At 41.9% G+C, this 24016-nt stretch overlaps 1 protein-coding gene across 1 annotated transcript in view; it reads right to left on the bottom strand.

The window, feature by feature from the left end:
• The window catches only part of CLVS2 (clavesin 2), a 70098-nt gene that overhangs the window by 9987 nt on the left and 36095 nt on the right, over nt 1-24016 (bottom strand). Inside the window, exons 3-4 of the mRNA XM_030556220.1 lie at nt 8013-8123; nt 4237-4457 (exon numbers count right to left, since the gene is read on the bottom strand). Of these exons, the coding sequence (XP_030412080.1) occupies nt 4237-4457; nt 8013-8123 (332 nt within the window). The remainder of the gene's footprint in view (nt 1-4236; nt 4458-8012; nt 8124-24016) is intronic.

Raw genomic sequence — 24016 nt, 5'->3', positions numbered from 1 at the left:
AAATAATAATTCTTCCCAATGAAAAAATGGAAATTTTCCTTTTCCAATGGTATAAAGCTCCTATTTCTACCTTCATCCCTTAAACTTATCAATGGCATGGCACTGAAATATTGCCTGCCCTTGGTCACAACTTCCTGTACTTTTCAGAGAGACATTTCACATTGTGGGATGGAAGAAGGAAATATTCTGATGGCACATACATATAACCATATATGTGTCTGTGTGTATATGCATGCAAGGTAGGAACAAGAAGGGAAAAAGTGGTGTAGGCAAAATAGCTCAAAAGTAATGGGAAAATATAAAAATGTTTGATTACGGTATCTTCTGGAGACCCCTTTGTTTATCTTTCTATTCTTACATTAATATTCCTTTTTGAACCAATAATAAAATAATGCACTTGTTCCCAAGTACATGCTGGGACTTGGCACTTGTGGGTTCAGGATGAGAACCCTTCAGTAGTGTTAATAAGTTGATGTGCTCAAGTGAAAGGCTAATTTCTCCTGTTATATTTCACTTTTCTCAACTGGTGATTGCGATTGTCATTTTTAAGGAACCATACTGAATTTCAGTGAACTCACACTTTTGCTCATGAAGTTAGTAAACAAATATGACACAGAGCTGACATGCTTACAATCTGGAAGAGAATATACAGAGATGACAAGTCACCCTTCACTAATTTCTTGCTATGCTGTTTAAGGGTTAAAAGGTGCTCTGATTCTAGTGGCCTTGCAAGGGTGTACATTCCCTCCATCCTGCTCCCCGCAACCAGCTGTACACACCATATTTCTCACTGTAAGCAAGTGGGCAAGGTGGGAATGAAGTGGGTGGGGACAAGGATCCATCACCAGCATCCCTTTCAGGCTGGCCATTGAAATTTGCTGGGCCATGAGACGGCAGGGAAAGGCACCACAACTGTCACCAAATAATTATAAATGAGAGAGAAGATGACACGCTGGGAACTAAGACCCATTTACTTGCGTTGTTTTAACCGTTAACTTTAAGCCATCCTATGGGTTAGGTGGGCAGGCATATGTACCTCCTCAAGCTTAGCTAGCCTTCAACCTCTAAGGAGAAGGAAAACCGCTCTTTCCTCTAAGAGAGCAATCCCCCTCCTTGGATTGAATAGTCCGACACCTTTGTAGCATGGTTAGCCCTACCAGGGCATATGCCTCGCTACCATAGCTGTCAGATAGCCAGGGTCACCACTGCACCACGATGAGGCATTGAGGTAGGATTTTGCAGTGGTACCCATGAGAACAGAAAAGACCACCTGGTCAGCCTCCAAGAAGATGTGAAGATGACATTGTTAAACATTTTGGATGAACGTGGAAAAGAAAGGCACGAATGCGAGAAGAATGGCGGATGTGTTGTGATCGGCACAATCTTAATGATAGCTGAAGACTGATCGATCCAGGCGATCCAGGTGAGAGAGAGGATAACGATACTAAGGGCATATATGTAATGACTTCAGTCAACCCATGTATGGGCATGGAGAGAACCTCCCACCCAAACCCCCAAAAAACCTGGATAAGCCTTCAAAGGGAAAGACACATTCCAGTAAAATGTAACATCTCCTCTTAATATCCAGATCAGTTATGTTAGCTTTAAAAATCTGTGGCTGTTTTTGCTGTACTCATCTCTCAATGTTTATTGCTTCTTTCAAGCACCCCTCTCTCTCTCTCCATGCTGTGGTACTTCAGTGACACAGCAAGGTAAAAATAACAGCACTTTTGCACTTCTATAATCATTCTTCCTTAGATGGAAGTATTTTAAATATTTTTTAAAAATCTTCTTTCCCCCTTGTGAAATAGGGTGGTATTGTTAACCCTAATTTTAATGATGGTGAATTGAAGCACAAAGTTGAATTGCAAAGGAGCCTTAGTACAAATGAGAATTTGACACAGGAAGTTTAGTAGACTAGAACAACAGATCATCCTTCTTCTCAAATTTGGTTCACCGAATCCCAGCGAACTTGAATGAGCTCTGAGGCATTTCTGAAGTATACATTATTGACTTAAAGAAGGTGTATGGGAGCAAGCTGAATGACGGAGTAATGACATTCTTGGCAGGATTTTAGTTTGTGAGGGCAATAGTTACTGAAATAGCAAAAAGAGTTAAACAAGAAAATAGTCGGCTTTGAGATACATACAAAAGCCTGGAAATTCACACACGGCTGTCACTCCACTCTTTGTTTGCTCTCTTGTTACTACAGATGTCAGAAAACAGTGTGTGCTGCTGCATACCATGCTGAATGCAGTGTAATATCAAGGCAAACCAAATCAGTCATGTGTGCTATTGGCTACCATACCAGTGGAATACCTAGGCAAAACAAGTCAGTCAAGGAGAGAGCATCAGCCTTAATTCAGAAAATGACAGAGGTAAGTAAAATTCAATCTTAACCTCAATGTCATATTAACACTTCATATTTAACACACCAAAGCCCTGGGGCTTTCTGTCCAGCATCCTAACTGCTTCTCTCTTCTGCAGAAGTTGCAGGTAGGGCTTTCTGTATTCAATGGTTGGGAAAAAGAATTCCAGTGTACACCGCAGATGCACTATGCAGAAATCTGAAGGCATGCATTTCAGATGCAAAACATTCAGTTAAGTTACATGCACACAGAAATGAAAACGTTTTTGTTGTTGAATACTCTCCTGTTCTCAAGTGTGTCTACAACACTTAACCAGGTGGAAAGAATACAGAAAATAGATGAGTATTCTGCATTAGAAAAACGGAATGAGGAAGTCAGTCAATTCATTGTTGTGCTTCTCTAGTCTAGATTAGAGATTTGCCTCCAGGGTCTGCCCTTGGCCCTCTGACTTTCTCCTCTTATGCTCACCCCCTTAGGTGAGATATTTTCTGTCATGGCGTCAGTTATCATCATTACAACGATGAGTCCTGCAGAGCTACACCTCCACCTTTGCTTTCACCCTCTGTGTCTCATAACTCCTCAAAAATCAGGTGCAAGTTAAACATGTTTAAAACTGATTTTCTCATCTTCACCCTCCCAAACCCTCTACAGTTCTATTTTTTTCCATCTCTTTTGATAACTCCGTCACAGTCTCCATCATTCAGGTTCATGGTCATTCTTCTCTACTCCCATAAAACTTGCAAAGTGAGTGAAGATTATCACGTCTCCCAATATATAAATAATAACTAACATGTTATCCTTTTCTCTATTTCTACTGCTCTCATCCCTCCCATTTCCAAAGCACACAATGTTCTATAGTCAAAATTATCTTCCTTGCCCACAACTCTGAAAACACTTCCCCCTGCTAGAATTCCTTCTCTGGCTTCCTCTCTCTTTCTACACCGAACTCAATCTCTTTGAACTAGATCTTCAAGTCTGAATTTGAACCAGTGTTGCTGAGAGCAGATTTTGCCTCATCCTCACCTTCAAGGCTCTACATTGTTCTTCCTTGCCTATATTTCTGCTCTCGTTTCTTGCTATTCCTACCCACCTATGCCCTGAACTCTGACAACTCTGCCTTCCTATCATTCCATTTGCAGTCTTGCACCTTTTTTTCATACTATCTCCCAAGCCTGAAACAGCATTATTCTGCTAATGTACCAAGCCATCTTGGTCTCCTTCAGTTATTTCCTAAAAAACTTACTTGTTTCAAGTATCAGAGGGGTAGCCGTGTTAGTATGGACCTGTAAAAGCAGCAAAGAGCCCTGTGGCACCTTATAACTAACAGACGTATTGGAGCATGAGCTTTCGTGGGTGAATCTGATGAAGTGGGTATTCACCCACGAAAGCTCATGCTCCAATACGTCTGTTAGTCTATAAGGTGCCACAGGACTTTTTGCTGCTTTTACTTGTTTCAGTCAGCCTTCCACCAATAACTAGCCAATCCTGTCCTCGTGCTAAATAACTGTAAGATAACAAATTACATTATACATATAAAGAAATCCCAGCATACCAAGAGATTTGCCAGTTCCTGTTCTCTCTCTTTCTCCTCATTACTTGGTCCATATGTAGTCTAACCTATTATAAGCAACTTGGTGAGGGACCTTTGTTTCTTGTCCTTAAAGTGCCATGTACTCCTATTGTAGAAATTACACTGATTATGATTGTTGTTATGAAAATCAGTGTAGCAGACTTCCTTAAAATAGTTCCCAGGTTATAAATTGTTTGGGGAAATTATCTGTGGCATCAAGAACAACTATTATAAGGAATTAGGGAAGCGTTAACACATCAATAGTACCAGGATGCCTCAGAAGCCGATTTAACGTACCTCTTCATGGATTTGGGAGAGAGATCCTTTTCTAGTTCTTTTGCAGGAGTGCTGTAGGAGTCCACACTGTATTCGCTGTCATCATCATACTCGTGGTCTAGCAGAGTTCTTGCCCATGTGCCCATGTCATAGGGTGGCAGCATCCCTCCAAACTCAGAAGGTAGGATCTCAGGATGAATTAGCTGATGCAGACTGTTGAGATTATTACCATGCAGAAATATCTGAACATATCAGGATAAAACCAAAAAAGTAACACAAATCAACACAGCACAAAGTAATAACATGATTATAACTAGTAATAAATATTTATATTGGGGCCCCATTGGGTAGGTGATGTACCAACAGAGGCAGACAGAATCCCTGCCTTGAGCTATCATTTTGTGTCTATGAGCCTATAAATACACAAGTGAATCACTTTAAGCATATGAACAGTTCCACCTAAAGCGTTCGCAAGATCAAGTGCATAAGAAGACAAGCATACAAAAAATGAGAAGACACAATCCAATACACATTTTTTCTTTACGTTTTTTAATTCCATAAGAAATGAATATTGAGTTTTACCAATTAGCCTTTAAACATTCTCTCAGTTCTATCAGAAACAAAAGTGGTTTAGGACAGTGGTTCTCAACCCTTCTTTACCCGTACCCCCCTAAAACTAAATAGGCAAACCTGCAGGCCCCCAACCAAAGACGATGCATGGGGGTCACAATTACAAGTGCTGATGTAGCAGGACACAGCAGTGGTGGGTCTCCTTGAAGAGCTGCTGCCTCCTTGTGGAGTCAATGGCTGTGAGGCAACCTCTTCTGATGACAAGGGAAGAGCTCTCTTCTGCACTGACTCTGCAATTTTTGGTTGTGGACCCCCAACTGGCTGGGTGGCTTGCTGAGGTGAGTCAAGGGGTGGAGGTGGTGCGCCCTTCCCAAGCCCTGTCGCCTGGGGCTGAAGCCCGAGCCCAAGTGCCCCCACTGAAGCCCAGTTTATTTTGGCCAACCTCTGAAGCCTGCTAGGGGCCATAGACCGCGGGCTGAGAACCATTGCCATAGACCGCTTAACCAGAAAGATGTAGATGAAAGTTTTAAAAAACGAACAAACAAAAAGCCCCACACATCCAAAGCACAGGACTTGGTAGTGATTGGGGACTTCGACTATCCAGACATTTGTTGGAAAAATAATGCTGCAGGGCACAAAATTATTCACAAGTTCTCGGAACATACTGGAAACAACTTTTATTGCAGAAGGTGGAAAAAGAGACTAAGGGAGAGGGCTGTTCTACATTTGATTCTGACAAATAGGCAGGTTGAGAAACTGGTTGAGAATTTGAGGGTGGAAGGCAGCTTGGGTAAAAGTGATCATGAAATGAGGTGTTCATGTTCCTAAGGAATTGTAGGAGGGAAAACAGAGGAATAAAAGGGAATGAACTTCAAGAAGGCAGTCTTTAGCAAACTCAGAGAATTAGTAGGTAAAGTCCCATGGGAAGCAAGTCTAAGGAAAACAATTTTTCAAGAGAGTTTTCTGTTTTATAAAGATACAATATGAAAGACACAAGAACAAACTACCCTAAAGCACAGGAAAGATAGGAAATATGGGAAGAGACCACACTGCTTTAACCAGGAGATCTTAGATGACCTGCAACTCAAAAAGTCATACAAAAACTAGAAACTAGATCAAATTATGAAAGGTGAATATAAAAAAAAAAGCCAACACAAACATGTAGGGAGAAAATTAGAAAGCTCAAGGCACAAAATGAGATTAAACAACCTAGAGACAAAAAGAGTAACAGGAAAACATTTTACAAATACATTAGAAGTAAGAGGAAGACCAAGGACAGGGCAGGCCCATTACTTAGTGAGGAGGGAAAGACAATAACGGAAATTCACCAATGGCTGAAGTGCTGAATGCCTTTTTTGTTTCAGTTTTCACCAACAATATTAACAGTTATCTGATGATTAACAGTGAACATCAGTATAAATGGGATAGGATCTGAGGCTAAACGTATATTAAGAATTACTTAGACAAATTAGGTGTCTTGAAGTCAGCAGAGCCTGAGTAAATACATCGTAGAATGGTTAAGGCACTGGCTGAAGAGATCTCAGAGCTATTAGTGATTATCTTTGAGAACTTGTGGAGGATGGAAGTGATCCCCAGAAGACTGAAAAAAGGGAATAAAAGAACAATATAGGGAATTATAGACCAGTCAACTTAACTTCAGCACCAGGCAAGATAATGGACCAAATAATCAAAACAATCAATTTGTAAGCACCTAAAAAATAATAAGGTGCTAAGTAACGGTCTATATGGATTTGTCAAAAACAAATCATGTCAAACCAACCTAGTTTTCTTCTCTGACAGAGTAATAAGACTTGTGGATGGGGGCGGGCAGAGCAGTAGACATGATATCTCAACTTTAGTGAGGCTTCGGATATTGTCTCATATGAACTTCTCAAACAAACTAGGGAAATATAGCCTAGATGAAGCTACTATAAGGGGAGTGCAAAATAGTGAGGTGGCAAAGGTTGGAAAAGTGTACTCAGAGAGCAGTTATCAATGGTTCACAGTCAAACTGGAAAGGCATGTTGAGTGGGGTCTCACAGAGAGATCCCTGCAAGTCCTGGATCCGGTTCTATTCAATATCTTCATAAGTGACTTGGATAATGGCAGAGAGAGTATACTTAAAAAGTCTGTGGATGATACCAAGCTGGGAAGGTTGCAACGGCTTTGGAGGATAGGATTAGAATTCAAAGTGATCTTGACAAACTGGAGAAAAGGTCTGAATTAAACAGGATGAAATTCAAGGACAAGTGCAAAATACTACACTCAGGAAGGAATAATCAGTTACACAAATACGAGATGGGAAAGACTGCCTAGGAAGGAGTACTGCAGAAAAGTATCAGTTGGGTTATAGTGGGTAAAAAAATAAAGAGAAGTCAAGAAAGGAGTTTGCTTCTGATGAGCCCAACTGGTTGGGGTTTTTTTGTTTTTGTTTGTTTTTGTTTTTTGGTTTTTTTTGAAAGTCCAGAAGAGGAAGGTTGGGAAAGATTTTTCAGGATATGGTCGTAATTGGTTAATGATACCCCAAGAGAGCCTACTTCCACACAGGAAAAAAGAACCCCACTGATTGCACACCCCTATTTGTCCCCCAACCCTTCTGGCCTTCAAACACTGCCCTCAACTCCCTTGCAGCTCAACATCAGAAGCAAGCTCCTCACAGACCAGGACAGCTATGTGGGTGAAACCAGACAATCTAACTCTGATTTAATTACAAATGATGTACATGATGCAAATTAAAACTACATCTCAGAAGTTACTGTGGTATGCACATACACAAATCCCGTTCCATAGGCATTTATACTGAACATTTTATACAGTATGTGCATTTGGGGAGTAACTCCAATGAAGTCAATGCAGTTGCACCAGGGAAGAATATGGCACTATATAGTTAAGAAAAAAAACCCTGAAGTAGTTTTTTAAATTATGTACTTATTTCTTATGAAGAGCACTATTTAAAACACGTACCTGCCTATCACTCAATCTAGTGGGACTCACATACTTAAAATAAAACATGTTTTAAAAGCTTTGCTGAATTGGAGTATTACGGGAGAAAGCCATGTATACTTTAGAGGCAGGAGAGATGCCCTTCATAACAGAAATCTTTAAAAGTTATATAGAAATACATTACATAAATACCAATTGGGGATTTTGAGCATGTCTATTTACAATATACTATGATACATTTGCAGACTATAATTGTTTAACAATATAAAAAACAAGCAGAATACCCTCTTCCGCGTCTTCTCCTTTAAAAAGGGGCGTATAACTGTGTAGAGGGCATGGATATACCATGGTTGATTGACAAAATGAATTCCTCCAAACCGAGCTGGAAAACTGTCCTATAGAACATAAAACAGACAGACATCATGAGTAAAGTAGATTCTTAAGAGAAGACATACGGTGTGCATCAACTCAATTTTTTTATGCTGAAATGCATTCATTTGCTTACTTAACCTTAAAGAACTCTTTTCCAAAATGATGTCCACTCAGTGATGGTCCAACATTCCATTCCAGAGTAGCAATACTTTTAGGCACACAATTTCCTGACAGAATGATTACAACGGGCTTCACAGCACTGGGATGACCTCTTGATGTCCCCTCCAGCCCTGCATTCCTATGATTCTATGAACAGCATTCTAATAAAAAGGGTATTTTTGTCCCCTAGGTATACTTTACGTATTTATGATCTGCCCAGAATCCACCACTGCAACATGCTTTCCCTGTCTGCCTCCATTCAATTTCATTTATCTTTAATCTTAATGGTAGTGCACCAAATTCCCATCTCTGCCAGTATTGCTGAAATACATTAGAAATGTTCCTATTTCATTGTTCCAATCTTAAAATCAAATGTAAACCTAAGTTTCAAGTCACAATGTATACAATATTGTTTAAATTTGACAAGATTAAAATGCATTAAAAATGATCACACAATATTTATGAGCCTTGTTCTCATCACACATTCAGTGGCTACGAGCTGAAGTTTATGGAGCAAATTTCTGTACTGAACCAATCATTTTTTTCTAAATTGGTTTTGGCTGTTTTGCCTGACACCTCTTCTAAAGAAACACAAGAGGGTGAAGAATTCATTTGTATGGCTATTTGCACGTAGTAATTTGGTTCTCAGGGCCAAAAACTGCAATACTATTGTATGATCAAATATGCATTTTATTTTTGAAAGTTGATATAGCAGGCAACAGAAACCCTTCCTTTCACTGCCTGGAAGAAAACTTGAAGAGGCTAGTGATTTCACTATCTGTGTTCAGGAATATTGCCACCAAATTCATCATATCCATATGTGAGCATATGCCCAGCTACTGTGATAGTCACTTCCCTCTGATGTCTAGACTAGACCCCTTGCATTAGGCATAGATGCAACAGGTTTAAATAGGCAATAATTTCAAGTGCCTCCTGGTTTCAGCTATATGTATATATATAATATTGCAGGATGAGTACCAGTTTCTTTACACTTTTAGTTAATCCAGTTTGCCATTCCAGCATAGAACCAAAGGGCAGCACGCTGGGTCCCACTGTCCAAGTGAACGTACCTTAGAGCTACTGAACAGGTCTGCAGAGAAAGCAGGTATGTGTAATGTGGGGGATGGAGGTACAAAGGGTGGAGTGGAACAAGGAAGAGGTAGGAAATACTACCTATGGTCTCTATACTGTTTCCAATATCTTCCAGAACATTTCAGAGGATCAAGCATTTATCCTTATGCAAAAGATATGGAAGAACATAAGAATGGCACTACTAGGTCAGACCAAAGGTCCATCTAGCCTAGACCTATTTTCCGACAGTGGCCAATGCCAGGTGCCCCAGAGGGAATGAACAGAACAGGTAATCATCAAGTGATCCATCCCCAGTCGCTCATTCCCAGCTTCTGGCAAACAGAGGTGAGGGACACCATCTCTGCTTGTCCTGGCAAATAGCCATTGATGGACCTATCCTCCATGAATTTATCTAGTTCTTTTTGAACCCTGTTATGGTCTTGGCCTTCACAACCTCCTCTGGCAAGGAGTTCCACAGGTTGACTGTGTGTTGTTTAGAGAAATACTTCCTTCTATTTGTTTTAAACCTGCTGCCTACTAATTTCATTTAGTGACCCCTAGTTATTGTGTTATGAGGAGTAAACAACACTTCCTTATCTACTTTCTTTACATCAGTCATGATTTTATAGACTTCAATCATATCTCCCCTTAGCCATCTCTTTTCCAAGCTGAAAAGTTCCAGTTTTATTAAGACATTGAACTAAGCTAATCACATAGGACTTCAGTGTATGAATAACTATTCCTGTTTCCCCCTCCCCCCGCAATTTACAGTTACATTCACCAAAACAAACTCAGAAACACTTATACTAGTGAATAAGGATGATGCACACACACTCCCATACATACACACACCATGACGTATATGAAATATTTCTGGCTTATTGCTTAGAAAATGCCCCAGGTAGTGGGCAGAGGAGTTCCTAAATGAAAAGATATCTATGCACATGCTCTGGTTCAGTATGAAAGATATTTGTAATCCAGCATTAGCTCAAAATGGATCACGTCCTGATCCTGTGGGTAACTGTCAAGTCACCATATTCCCTGCAGATAAAAGGAGTATCTGGAGAAGGTGCAACTTAGGGCAGTGCAGTTACCACCTCCTCTTCCTTTTGAAAGTGGGGAGTAACACTGGATATGTGGGGAGTAACACTGACATAATCGATGTCATTGGATAAGAGATGGTAGCTGCTGTCTCACTGTGCAAGTGAACGTACCCTAGAGCCACTGAACATTTCTTCAAAGTGTTTCAACAATTTTTAAGGGAATTTTTTTTTTAAGTGAGACTTGTGATTTTGGGTACTTCAAATTTTGAGTGCCCAGCTTGAGATGCCTGATTTTCAGAAAGCAGCTGGTCAGTACTTTCTAAAAATCAGGCACTTGTAATGTCTCCCCAATTGGGCATCCACAACTTGAGGTACCCATAAAGACTTAGGTATTTTTCCACTCAGCCTTGCAATGCCCCACTGACTTAGAAGTCCAAGCTTCATTTTCCAAAGTGACTTAGACTCCGATTTTTAAGTCCCAAGTGCCTAGACCAAAGTTGCATAGCAGGTTAGCAGCAAGGCTGGGACTAGAACTCATGGATTCAGGCCCTATACTCAATCCATTACTGCCTTGTAAGAGCAGAAAGCAGCAGAATAAGTAGCAGCAGATATCGGAGGACCACTAAGAACAGGTGTATTAGGGAGTGTAGCTCTGGAGCTAGAAATATATCTGACATTCTGGCACTACCCACATATAACTAACTTTTACACCAGGGATGCATCAGGCAGATGGCCATCCTACAAATCAGCAGGTGAGAAATTCTTCCAAATCAATGATTCTTGTGTTTTTATCTAGATTAAGTCACTGGCACGGTGGCAGTTGCAAGTCCCCTAGAGATACATTGCATGGCAGCAGAGCAGCCTGTAACCCAGGAATCACATTTTTCATGGACTCTATGAAAAAGTATCAGATGAGTAGCCGTGTTAATCTGGATCTGTAAAAGCAGCAAAGAATCCTGTGGCACCTTATAGACTAACAGACGTTTTGGAGCATGAGCTTTCGTGGGTAAATACCCACTTCGTCGGATGCATGTAGTGGAAATTTCCAGGGACAGGTATATATATGCAAGCAAGCTAGAGATAACGAGGTTAGTTCAATCAGGGAGGATGAGGTCCTGTTCTAGCAGCTGAGGTGTGAAAACCGAGGGAGGTGAAACTGGTTTTGTAGTTGGCAAGCCATTCACAGTCTTTGTTTAATCCTGAGCTGATGGTGTCAAATTTGCCGATGAACTGAAGCTCAGCAGTTTCTCTTTGAAGTCTGGTCCTGAAGGTTTTTTGCTGAGGATGGCCACCTTAAGATCTGCTATAGTGTGGCCAGGAAGGTTAAAGTGTTCTCCTACAGGTTTTTGTATATTGCTTTTCCTAATATCTGATTTGTGTCCATTTATCCTTTTCTGTAGAGACTGTCCAGTTTGGCTGACATACATAGCAGAAGGGCATTGCTGGCATATGATGGCGTATATTACATTGGTGGACGTGCAGGTAAATGAACCGGTGATGGTGTGGCTGATCTGGTTCGGTCCTGTGATGGTGTCGCTGGTGTAGATATGTGGGCAGAGTTGGCATCGAGGTTTGTTGCATGGATTGGTTCCTGAGCTAGAGTTACTATGGTGCGGTGTGCAGTTACTGGTGAGAATATGCTTCAGGTTGACAGGTTCTCTGTGTGCGAGGACTGGCCTGCCACCCAAGGTCTGTGAAAGTGTGGGATCATTGTCCAGGATGGGTTGTAGATCCCTGATGATGCGTTGGAGGGGTTTTAGCTGGGGACTATACGTGATGGTCAGTGGAGTCCTGCTGGTTTCTTTCTTGGGTTTGTCTTGCAGTAGGAGGCTTCTGGGTACACGCCTGGCTCTGTTGATCTGTTTCCTTATTTCCTCATGCGGGTATTGTAGTTTTGAGAATGCTTGGTGGAGATTTTGTAGGTGCTGGTCTCTGTCTGAGGGGTTAGAGCAGATGCGGTTGTACCTCAGTGCTTGGCTGTAGACAATGGATCATGTGGTGTGCCTGGGATGGAAGCTGGAGGCATGAAGCTAGGCATAGCGGTCCGTAGGTTTTAGATATAGGGTGGTGTTAATGTGACCATCACTTATTTGCACCATGGTGTCTAGGAAGTGGACCTCCCATGTAGATTGGTCCAGGCTGAGGCTGATGGTGGGGTGGAAGCTGTTGAAATCGTGGTGGAATTTTTCCAGAGTCTCCTTCCCATGGGTCCAGATGATGTAGATGTCATCAATGCAGTGTAGGTAGTGAAGGGGCGTGAGTGGACGAGAGCTGAGGAAGCGTTGTTCCAGGTCGGCCATAAAAATATTGGCATATTGTGGGGCCATGCGGGTGCCCATAGCGGTGCCACTGATCTGGAGATATATATTGTCATCAAATTTGAAATAGTTGTGTGTGAGGATAAAGGCACAGAGCTCTGCAACCAGTTGTGCTGTGGCATCATCAGGATACTGTTCCTGACAGCTTGTATTCCATCTGTATGTGGGACGTTTGTGTAGAGAGCCTCTACATCCATGGTGGCTAGGATGGTGTTTTCTGGAAGGTCACCAATGCATTGTAGTTTCCTCAGGAAATCAGTGGTGTTACGGAGATAGCTGGGAGTGCTGGTGGCATAGGGTTTGAGTAGAGTCCACAGATCCAGACAGTCCTTCAGTGAGAGTGCCAATGCCCGAAATGATGGGGCATCCAGGATTTCTGGGTTTGTGGATCTTGGGCAGTAGATAGAGAAACCCTGGTCGGGGCTCTAAGGGTATGTTGATTTGTTCCAGTGTTAGTGTAGGGAGTGTCCTGAGTAGATGGTGCAGTTCCTTACTGTATTCCTCAGTGGGATCTGAGGGAAGTGGCCTGCAGAATTTGGTATTGGAGCGTTGTCTGGTGGCCTCCTTTTGGTAGTCGGACCTGTTCATGATGACAACAGCACCTCCTTTATCAGCCTCTTTGATTATAATGTCAGGGTGGTTTCTGAGGCTGTGGATGGCATTGCGTTCTGCACGACTTAGGTTATGAGACAAGCGATGTTGTTTTTCCACAATTTCTGCCAGTGCACGTCGGCAGAAGCATTCAATGTATAGGTCCAGACTGTCATTTCGACCCTCAGGAGGAATCCATGTGGAGTTCTTTTTCTTGTGGGAGGGTAACTGTGTATCAGTGCGCTGTTCAGTGTTGTCCTGAAAGTATCCTTTGAGTCGGAGTCAGTGAAAGTAGGCTTCCAGATTGCCGAAGTGTATCATGTTGGTGGGGGTGACAGAGCAGAAAGACAGCCCCCGAGATAGGCACACCACACGATCCATTGTCTACAGCCAAGCACTGAAGTACAACCGCATCTGGTCTAACCCCTCAGACAGAGACCAACACCTACAAAATCTCCACCAAGCATTATCAAAACTACAATACCCGCACGAGGAAATAAGGAAACAGATCAACAGAGCCAGGCGTGTACCCAGAAGCCTCCTAATGCAAGACAAACCCAAGAAAGAAACCAACAGGACTCCACTGGCAATCACATACAGCCCCCAGCTAAAACCCCTCCAACTCATCATCAGGGATCTACAACCCATCCTGGACAATGATCCCACACTTTCACAGACCTTGGGTGGCAGGCCAGTCCTCGCACACAGAGAACCTGCCAACCTGAAGCATATTCTCACCAGTAACTGCACACCGCACCATAGTAACTCTAGCTCAGGAACCAATCCATGCAACAACCCTCGATGCCAACTCTGCCCACATATCTACACCAGCGACACCATCACAGGACCGAACCAGATCAGCCACACCATCACCGGTTCATTTACCTGAACGTCTACCAATGTAATATACGCCATCATATGCCAGCAATGCCCCTCTGCTATGTACATCGGCCAAACTGGACAATCTCTACGGAAAAGGATAAATGGACACAAATCAGATATTAGGAATGGCAATATTCAAAAACCTGTAGGAGAACACTTCAACCTCCCTGGCCACACTATAGCAGATCTTAAGGTGGCCATCCTGCAGCAAAAAACCTTCAGGACTAGACTTCAAAGAGAAACTTCTGAGCTTCAGTTCATCTGCAAATTTGTCACCATCAGCTCAGGATTAAACAAAGTCTGTGAATGGCTTGCCAACTACAAAACCTGTTTCTCCTCCCTTGGTTTTCACACCTCAACTGCTAGAACAGGACCTCATCCTCCCTGATTGAACTAACCTCGTTATCTCTAGCTTGCTTGTATATATATACCTGCCCCTGGAAATTTCCACTACATGCATCTGATGAAGTTGGTATTCATCCACGAAAGCTCATGCTCCAAAACGTCTGTTAGTCTATAAGGTGCCACAGGATTCTTTGCTGCTTTTCTATGAAAAAGAAATCCCATGTCAAAAACTGACAAAAGACACCTATCTAGAAAGGAGCCATGAAGTAAGCTATACACTTGACTGGAGAAGTGATTAGCCAGCTGATAGAGCATAACTGAATGGTTAAGAAGAGTGTACTTAATCTCTTCCTTTATTCGCAACATGGGCAACTAATTACATTTGTCTGTGTGGGTTTTTTCATATTAACCACTGAGAAACATCACTGACTGTGTGGAATAGTGCAAGATAAGTACACAGCTAATAAATAATCAATTCTAAATACAGTAATTCCATGTATGATGAGCAGTACAGCTAATTAGTATTGTTCACAGCCCTAATGAGCCAAGGCTTACAAATGCTGGTTAATAGTGTGCAGTCAGATAAAAGATAGAGCCCTATCTGTTTACATGTAAGGTTGCCAGATAGTGACTGTTAAACTGCCCTTTTCTCCAAGGTCACCAATGGGAGTGGTCCTGAACAAACTGCCTTATTACAGCATTTTCAGTTCCAAGCCCAAGGAACCCTAACTTACAGCACAGTGGTTCCCCCTGCCACTTCCACCCGCCACCACTTCTCCTAATTTGTATGGTCTGACCTGACATGCTTCTTTTCCAGCAACCTGCTGCTTTCAACTTCTAGTCCATGGCACATGGCAAAGAAGCTAGGTTTCTGCTCTCGAGTTGCATTGGCACAGTGTTCTAGTCCAGTACTCTCTTCTGTTCCGATTTTGCTGTTGTTATCTCTATATGCATACGATCAAAGGGAAGAAACAAACTGCTACCCATAATTCATACTGCTTGGGTCCACGGACAAATAACTGGGATCGTTACACAGCTGTGTGGACGTAAGCATCCTCTTTGGATGTGCTCAACTGACTTTATGCCTCCATGTTCAGGTATTCCTGATATTTGTTTATTTAATTCTTATTCAGTTTAAAATGTCTCAACACCATCAAGATGCGCACACAAGTCGGTTACCCCATGCTCCCACAACTGTTACTGTAATTCTCTTTCTACCCTTTTATCCCTTCCCCCAGTTACTTGTTACCACTTTGCATCTTATCTTTGGGTGTGTCTACACTATAGCAGCTGCAGTTGTGCCACTGTAATGCCATAATATAGATGCTTTCTACATTGATGGGAGGGGTTTTGCCATCAATGTAGGTAATCCATCTCTCCAAGAAGAGGTAGTTAAGCTGATGAAAGTATTCTTCTGTTGACCTAGCTGCATCTATACTGGTGTTACGTCAACCTAACTATGGCACTCAGTGAAATTTTTCACACCCCCAAGCAATGTAGCTAGGTTGATTTAACTTTTAAGTGGAGACCAGGCCTTAAATTTGATGGTAAGTTCTTGGAAGCAGGGACTGTCACCTACTGTGTGTTTGTACAAGGCCTATGACCAGGGCCCCCTTATTTTGACTGGGCTTTCAGGCACTAGTGTAATCCAGGTAATAATAATGAGTTATATTCAACAGCACAGTAAGGTACCCGCCTCTCACTGAAAATCAGTTGGAGTTAAGGAAATCAGAACTCTAGGAATTTTTGAAAATCCCTCCTTTTGTATCAGCACCTTTATCTATAGGAAAACTTCGCTTTCTTTCATATTAGAAAATGGGTCTTTCCAAAGCCTGCATTCTGAATTCCTTGGGTGCCAACCATCTTGGGGAAGTACAGTGCAGTACTTGATGGATTAAGCCCCAATTCAGCTTTGAAGACAATGGATCTATTCATGTGTTTTCCAGCTAAGCATGTGTTAAAGTCTATGATGAATCAGAGCTCTAGCCTCTGAAGGAGACAAGATGGACCAGCCCTGTGGAACTTAGAGCCAAACTGGGGCAACTGAATTAAAATATAACAAGCCCAAAGTTACCATATTACATTATTAAAAGCTCAACTATCAGTGCTTTGTTTGATAGTTCTTCCTGCGGACAATAAATTCAGATCTCCTGCAGCTATTCAGAAGAGTCAAGCCTCAATACAGTTATAAGCAGTGTCTAACAGCACACTACAATATACTTCTTATGCAGTATCTGTATATATGCTGTATCTTTATACTGGAAACCTGATAAAGACACTAGAATGTTTCTCCCTGATATAAGGCACAGAGTTCCCAAACTTCATTTTTAGGATGTTAAACAGGAAAAGCCAAAGAAAAACAGGGGAACAATTGAAAAATTTGGACTAGTCTAAAATGTTAACGCCATGCCATGGAACTTTTTTTCACCATAGCAGAAAATTAGAACTAATCTGGGAACTGAGAGCCACCATTGCCCACATTAGAGATGGATAAATCCTATATCTGCTCCCAAACACAAACCTTCATTGAAGATATCCAAAAAAATTGCAGTGAAATGTGTGCTGTGTATTGTAGGATATTTGTAATGTCCCTGACTATCAGCACTAAGCTGCTGATCCTGTATACACTTACACATCTAAAGCTATCTAGGGGTGAAGCAAAAACCACAATTACTGTAGAAGGAAAAGACTTCATCGGGAAGATTTAGACAGTAGTGAGATTTTATTTGGTACCCTGAGCACCTTTCCAATCCAGACAGGTGGGTCAAAAACTGCAGAATTAAAAAACTGATATTAAATAGGAAATCATCTATCTAGACCTCAGGAAATCCAAATATCCTACAACAAGCTGCCTCAAGGATTTCAAACTCTAAGAATATGGTATGTACCTTTACTTGAAGAAGTATTTTTTTATCTGATATTCTTAGCTTCAGTTTTATTAAATAATTTTAGAGTTTTCTAAATCAAATAAAAAAATATAACAATATGTTTTTATTATCACAGTCAGCTAAAAGTGCATTACCTAAAGGCAAATTAACATCATTCATGGCATTCTGACTAAGTAATTATCTGCAACTGTATGTAGACATCTAGCTGAAGAGATTCTGATGAGGCAATTTGACTTTTGGCAATCCTTTTCATTTCTATCATTCATTTTATCTTACAAGACATATAGAAATGTGTTTCCATCAAAAAAGATGAGAACAGCAAACAGATAGCATCTCTCCAGTAAGAACATTGCTTCTTTTTCACTGCATTATCTGTTTTAACTTCAAGTAACCTTCCATCTTTCACTTCAGTATGCCACTTGTAAAAATTATAGATTCGTGATATACTACTAAGGTCCACCTGACTGTAAACATTTGCATGATTAGGATGAACCATCATACTTATATATGCACAATAAAAGGAAAATATTACATATAATCTATTTTATGCTTTCTTTGTCTTGAGCTCAAGTTAAGCTTCACAATAACCTATGGAAAGCTGTGAGTAGAGCTGATTGAAGTTGTTTCCACAACAATTTGTTCATAAAGGAAAAAAAAAAAACAACTCACTGACTTGACCTCTCAAGGTTACTTCCAGTGCTACATTTCTATTATTCTTCACAAAAAAACAGTTGACCAGGAAATTTGTTTGGTCTTTTTGAAATTTTTTTCAATTAGAAATGGTTGGAAAATGCCCACTTTATCTCCTCTCCTTGAGAAGTGAGGGGAAAAGTTAAGAGAAATTGAAAATTTTACTTTCAGAGAGATCATTTTAAAAAGTGAGTTTCTCACTTCAATTTTCTCAGAATTTCAAACTCTCAAAAAGTGTTACTTACAGTGTAGAACCCCACCACAACTTTTCACACTTCTACAATTTGGAAAATGGTAAGAAAATGGGGAAAAGCAGGCTGCTCCACACATAAATTTCTTTTAACTTTCCTGTGGGAAAACCATTATTTACCAATAGGATATTTTCCAATGGGGGACTTCTCCTAGGAAAATTCTCATGGGGAAAAAATTCCATTTTCCACCCAGCTCTAGTTGTGAATATCTTGTTAAATTATATGGCAGGCAGACTTTACGGAAAATTGCACTGTGCATAAATATAGCAATAATATTTTCCTAGCATTTTGAATAAACACTGTGAAATTATTGGTACTGCTAAAGACAAAAAGTCTCTCTCCACAAAATACATATCAAATAGACAAATGAAATGCAATTCAGTCTTCTTTCATTACACCACCTCTGTGCCTCAACTCTGATCCAAAGGGACCACCTCTGTGGAAGATGGAATATTTTTATCACCATGAACATGCAATCTTTGATCTCTCTGCTTGAGACTACTCAAAAGGAGTTAATTGTTATGATAGTTTTAGTGATCTGGACATTTTCCCAGTACACTGAGACCAAGGACATTTTACAGAGTCCACAGATAGCTTCTACCTTGTGCTATGATTGTTCCAGAATTTAGCTGTATAAAATCTGAATTGGTTACCTAGAGGTGAAAGACTCTATATCCCATTATCATATACCAATCTCATGAGCCATCTAATTTCCACTTTATAGCAAGGAAGGAAACAAAGAGTTTCAGATAATGGCAAAATGAAAAGAGAATGAAATGGGGATAGGAGAAAAACGAGAAAGATATAGTAATAGTGGGGAATGGAGAAGAGAATGGAAATGACCATACAGCAATTAATTTGGGGAGGAATACATAAGATATGCCTCCACTTATGTGCAGGACAATATAAAATATTCAGGTCAATATAGCATGCCCCTTCCAACCAGGCTTTTCCAAAAATTGCACACAGGGAGATAGGAAAGAAGAAAATGGAGGAGTAGTATTTCATGAAAAGTCCATTGATTTCAGAATGATTTTTAAACATTTAATGGATTTTGTAGAGCTCTAACTAGATTCCCAGCATATACAATTTGTTGACAAACACCATGTAAATAAATCACAGGAAAAATATGGGATTTCATTCATTATTTCTGCATATCATCTCAGCAATTTTCCATAAGAATTGGATCCAAATAGTTCCCTACAATTTTATAAGTTTTGTTATATAATGTCTGGTTGAAACTCACAAGCAGCTACTTTTGGTCTGCATTCAATATGCAGGATGGTATATATGTGGACATAACACAGTAGAGATGTACATATTTTTGGTGGAGAGAATATGCATACATAATATTTATGTAGATGGTTTATTCCAAATCCTGGGATTTTCTGCTTGTATTAGTTTTATACCAGTAGCGCTGATTTGCACCATACGTAACAGAAGACTCACATGCAGTCATGTACCAAACTCTATGAATGGCACAAGTATTAAAAAAGATGGACAGAAGAGAAGACCTCCCTGCAGCAACTATGATAGTAAACATTAAATCCTGAATGAGTTTCATCATATTTTAATGGATCAGTCAAGACCCATCCCTTCATAACCAAGTAGATAGAATTCTTCTGACCAGCTGCACTCTCTATCAGTGAAGCAATATGACAAGCTGAAACAAAATCAGAGCCACTCTGCCTTGATGTGAATAGACATGGCTTGTTTCAATCTGTCCACTGACGGAGGAGGCAGGTGGCAAGACAATCTGGAGACCATGTCACAGAGTTACTCTCACACCTATGGAGGAGGAAAAACAACACACCAAGCAAGGAAGAGGTTCAGTCAGGCAATAACAGCAGCAAGGTCACAGCAGGAGACCAAAAAAACTGTCCAATGTGCTAATTTTAAGCTTTATAAATTCATGAATTGTATTACCAGATCTTATTTTAAGAAATAAATAGACAGCAAAAGTCATTATACCTCCAGTTATCAAACTGAAACATCCAAGATAATGGACTGCGTAGAAATAGGGTTGCCAGCTTTGCAATTTCTGAAAACTAGACCTGCTCCACTCACTCCCACAAGGTTCTGCCCCCTCCACCCCAGCCCAGGGACTGCCGCACTCTCCCCATCCCACCAGTTACCTGTGGGGGTGGGGTAAGGCTCTCTTCATAAGCCACTCACACAAGTCACACAACAAGTCTGTGGATGAGTTGGGAATAGAACTCAAGAGTCCTGACTTCCAGATGCCTCCCCCCTGCCACTCTAACCCACTAGCCCCCACTCCCTTCCCAGAGACAAGCCCCAGGGATAGAACCCAGGAGTTCTGTCTCCCAGGCCCACCCTGCTCTAACCACAAAACACCATTCTCCTCTCTGAGCCAGGAATAGAGCTCAGGAGCCCTTAGTTCCAGCCTCCCCCCTCCTGCCCTGCTTTAACTCATTAGGCCCCACTCCCCTCCCAGAACCAGGGAGAGAACACAGAAGTCCTGCTTCCCAGCTCCCACAGACCTCCAACACCAAGGCAAGGGACAGTCCCAAACATTCTCAGGCATCCCCGGCCCGTCTGGGGATGTGGAGCACGCTGCTCGCTTCCATCTTGGGAATTTGCCGTTGTTTGTAGCCGCAACCTGCTCGCCCTGCCTGGCTCCAGAAAACATACATGGAAATATTGGTTCCAGGGTCTCTCCGCTTCTTCTGAGGGGTTTAATGAGCCTCCACTCCTGGTTTGTCCACACCCCACAGCCAGGGGCTCTTGGGGCCCCGGCTACTGGGCTACCTCGTCTGCAGCTAGGATGGGTGGGCTGCAAAGTGCCAGAGCCTGCCAACTTCAGCCACCTGGAGCGAGCGGGAGTGGCACCCAGGTACAGGCAGGCTCCTACCTGCATGATGATTGCACTGTGCACAGAGCCAGGATTCAAAGCCTGGCCCTTCAGGGGAACCAGCCCCATGCGGATCCTGGGCCCCTTGGTGACCAGTGGGAAGTGAGCAGAGCATAGCGTTGCCAACCCTCCAGGATTGCCCTAGAGTCTCCAGGATTTAAAGATTAATCTTTAATTAAACATGTCATGCGATGAAACCACTAGGAATATGTCCAATCAAAATTGGCAACCCTAGCAGAGCTGAGCCGAGCCAGGGGCTGCTCTCCAAACAGCCCCAGGGGTTGCTCTCTGAATGGCCCTCTCCAGACATCTATGCCCTGCAGGTAGCGGGCTGCCCCTTTCCTTCCCACTGCCTCTCCAGCATGCTTGGAGCTTGCCCACTCTGCTTGCAGCATCGGTGCGAACCTGCAGGTGCTCCCGTTCCCCAGCCCCTGGCTGGGCTGCTTCTCAGCTGGAGCCACCTCCATGGGTGGGGAGAGGCCCCCTGTAGCTGCCCCGAGACTCACTATTAGCAGCTGCTGGTCTTTCTGCCCTCTCAGCTGGGAGCTGATCGCAGTTACTTTGAGAACCAAACTTTTAGTGTCTGGTCAGCAATGCTAACTACTGCCAGGTCCCCTTTTCAACCAGACTTTCTGGTCAAAAATCAGATATCTGGCAACCCTGAGAATTTGTTTAAAAAAAAAACAACCACTTAATAGATTACTACTAATTAAAGATTTCAGAGGTCAGACATGAGGATAAAATTTCCTATCTACACACCAGAATGAGCATGCAGGCCTCAGCGTTCTACTGGTAGATCAATAATGCATCAAAGTAGCTGTTTAACTTTTAATCTACATAGTTCACTCACACACACATGACAAATTTGATGTTACCGCAGTAAAAAGGGAAATGACCAGAGCATGCTTATAAAACAAAAAGACAGAAATAAAAAAATCCACCCAAAACCAAAACCCAGCACACAAAAAGGACAGTTAGTCAGCAGAACACCAGCCATGAGAAAGGAAGCTACCTACCACCTGGATGCAGAGAAATAAGAAAGGCACAGATTATTTATTTAGACTTTCTGATACACAATAGCTTCCATTTGAAAGGTACATCAAATCATTTTAAAATCCAGCACTGTTAACTATCCTCAATGATTATTCATGCAGAGGAACCTGCTGACATATACAGCATGTTTTAGCATAATGGGGCTAGCATGCTGTTTCTCATCCCAAATGAATAACATTTCTTGCTTGTTTATTGACAGGAGATGCTAGGCATAAAGTTAGATATAAGGACCTGGGTTTCTGTTTTATTATGAATCATTTCTACAGGTGTTGCACATGTAAAAAACAAGACCCTGCTATCTCAGTCATGTTGTTTGCCAGAATGGCTACCTTCTTGTGTATCAGTTAAATTTTTTAAAGGATGATAGGTTGTTAGCTGATAGCTCAATCTCCAACCTGGATGCTTATGGACTGCTTTTCACTGGTCCCTATCCTTTGATTTGTCCAGCTTGCATGGGTCTACCAAGAGCTAAAACTCCCACAGGCATAGCTTGCAGGGTCACTGGATTTATGTTTATTAAAGTACATATTTTAAAGAAACATCCCATTTAACTTGGATCAAGCTGGAGGCAGATTTTTAAATCCTTACAGAAAGCTGCATTGTTAAAAAGACTTCTATTTTCCTACTCCACATCACTGCCTCCTCAGTCAGTTTTGTGAAAGCTGGCTGACCCCCCCTTAATAGATTACAAGCGGCCAGTAGGGTGGGGGTGAGTACTGCTCATGGACACAGTAGCCTGAATTTTTGCACTCTCTCTTTTCCTCTGCCTCAAAGCAGGAAGATCCTGCTCCAAACCAGTCAGTACTACCCAGATAAGGGGAACATGAGATTTTACACTTACCAATCAAGTATTAACACGCAAGGGTCTTTGCCTGAATGTATATAAAAGGTTTGTGAAATTTGTGTAAGACAGAGTCTTTTGTACTAAGGTACAAGCTCTCCTTTTTCTGCAGAATAAAGCATTTTTCCTTATCCCTGTCAGGCTGTTAATTGGCTTTCAGCTAGACAGACCCGATATTTCGGTAACAGTTTCTGGCGACTCCGCCGGGACTCTCCTAGCTCGGACATTGGACTCCGGACGGCTGCGGCGAACTAGGAGCGGCACCACTGGGGTGCTTAACCCCTCTTCCTCATTTCTCCGCAGCCCCTGGGGTTCGTGCTCCGATAAGGTGAGCCCTAATAGGATAAGGAAATACTATCTGGTTCTGGTTAGAGGCGGGCCTCTTATCTGGTTATCTGGTTCTGGTTCTGTTCTGTTTTTCTGCTATGTATACATTTGGGCATTAGGAGTGTGGGCAGAACTGAACCTCTCGTTCGTAATTCCTCGGAGTGGAAGCCATGCGTGCGAGGAAGCTCTGAGGTCGAATTGAGATCCTTCTGTCCCATCCCCTGTAGTGGTCAGTGTAATAGAAGTAGAAAAACCTGGATTAGACTGTAATTCCCTCTGTTCTGTGTGTAATTCTCTTTTCTGTTTCAGTGTCAGCAGACAGGTGAGTAGGTCTCTGGGTAAACCCTCTAAAGGGGTTTGGATTATATGTTAAGTAAATGGCCTTTACTTGGTGTTCAGAAAGGAATGTCAAGAGGAAATTGAACAGTTAAATGCCAATGGACCATGTGTTTTTGTCCAGGTGGCAAGCCTCAGGAGGAAGGACTCGGGTAGTCTTGTGAGTAAGAATGTTTAAGGAAAGAGACCAGGAAGGGTGGGGGCTAGTTAAGAAGCCCACCCTCCTAGCTAAACTGGTAGTCGAACAAG

This window comes from Gopherus evgoodei, chromosome 3 (genome assembly GCF_007399415.2).
Source record: "Gopherus evgoodei ecotype Sinaloan lineage chromosome 3, rGopEvg1_v1.p, whole genome shotgun sequence".
NCBI classification, from domain to species: Eukaryota; Metazoa; Chordata; order Testudines; family Testudinidae; genus Gopherus; species Gopherus evgoodei.
The sequence above is the reverse complement of the archived record's forward strand: the minus strand, read 5'-3'. Positions and strand labels throughout refer to the sequence as shown.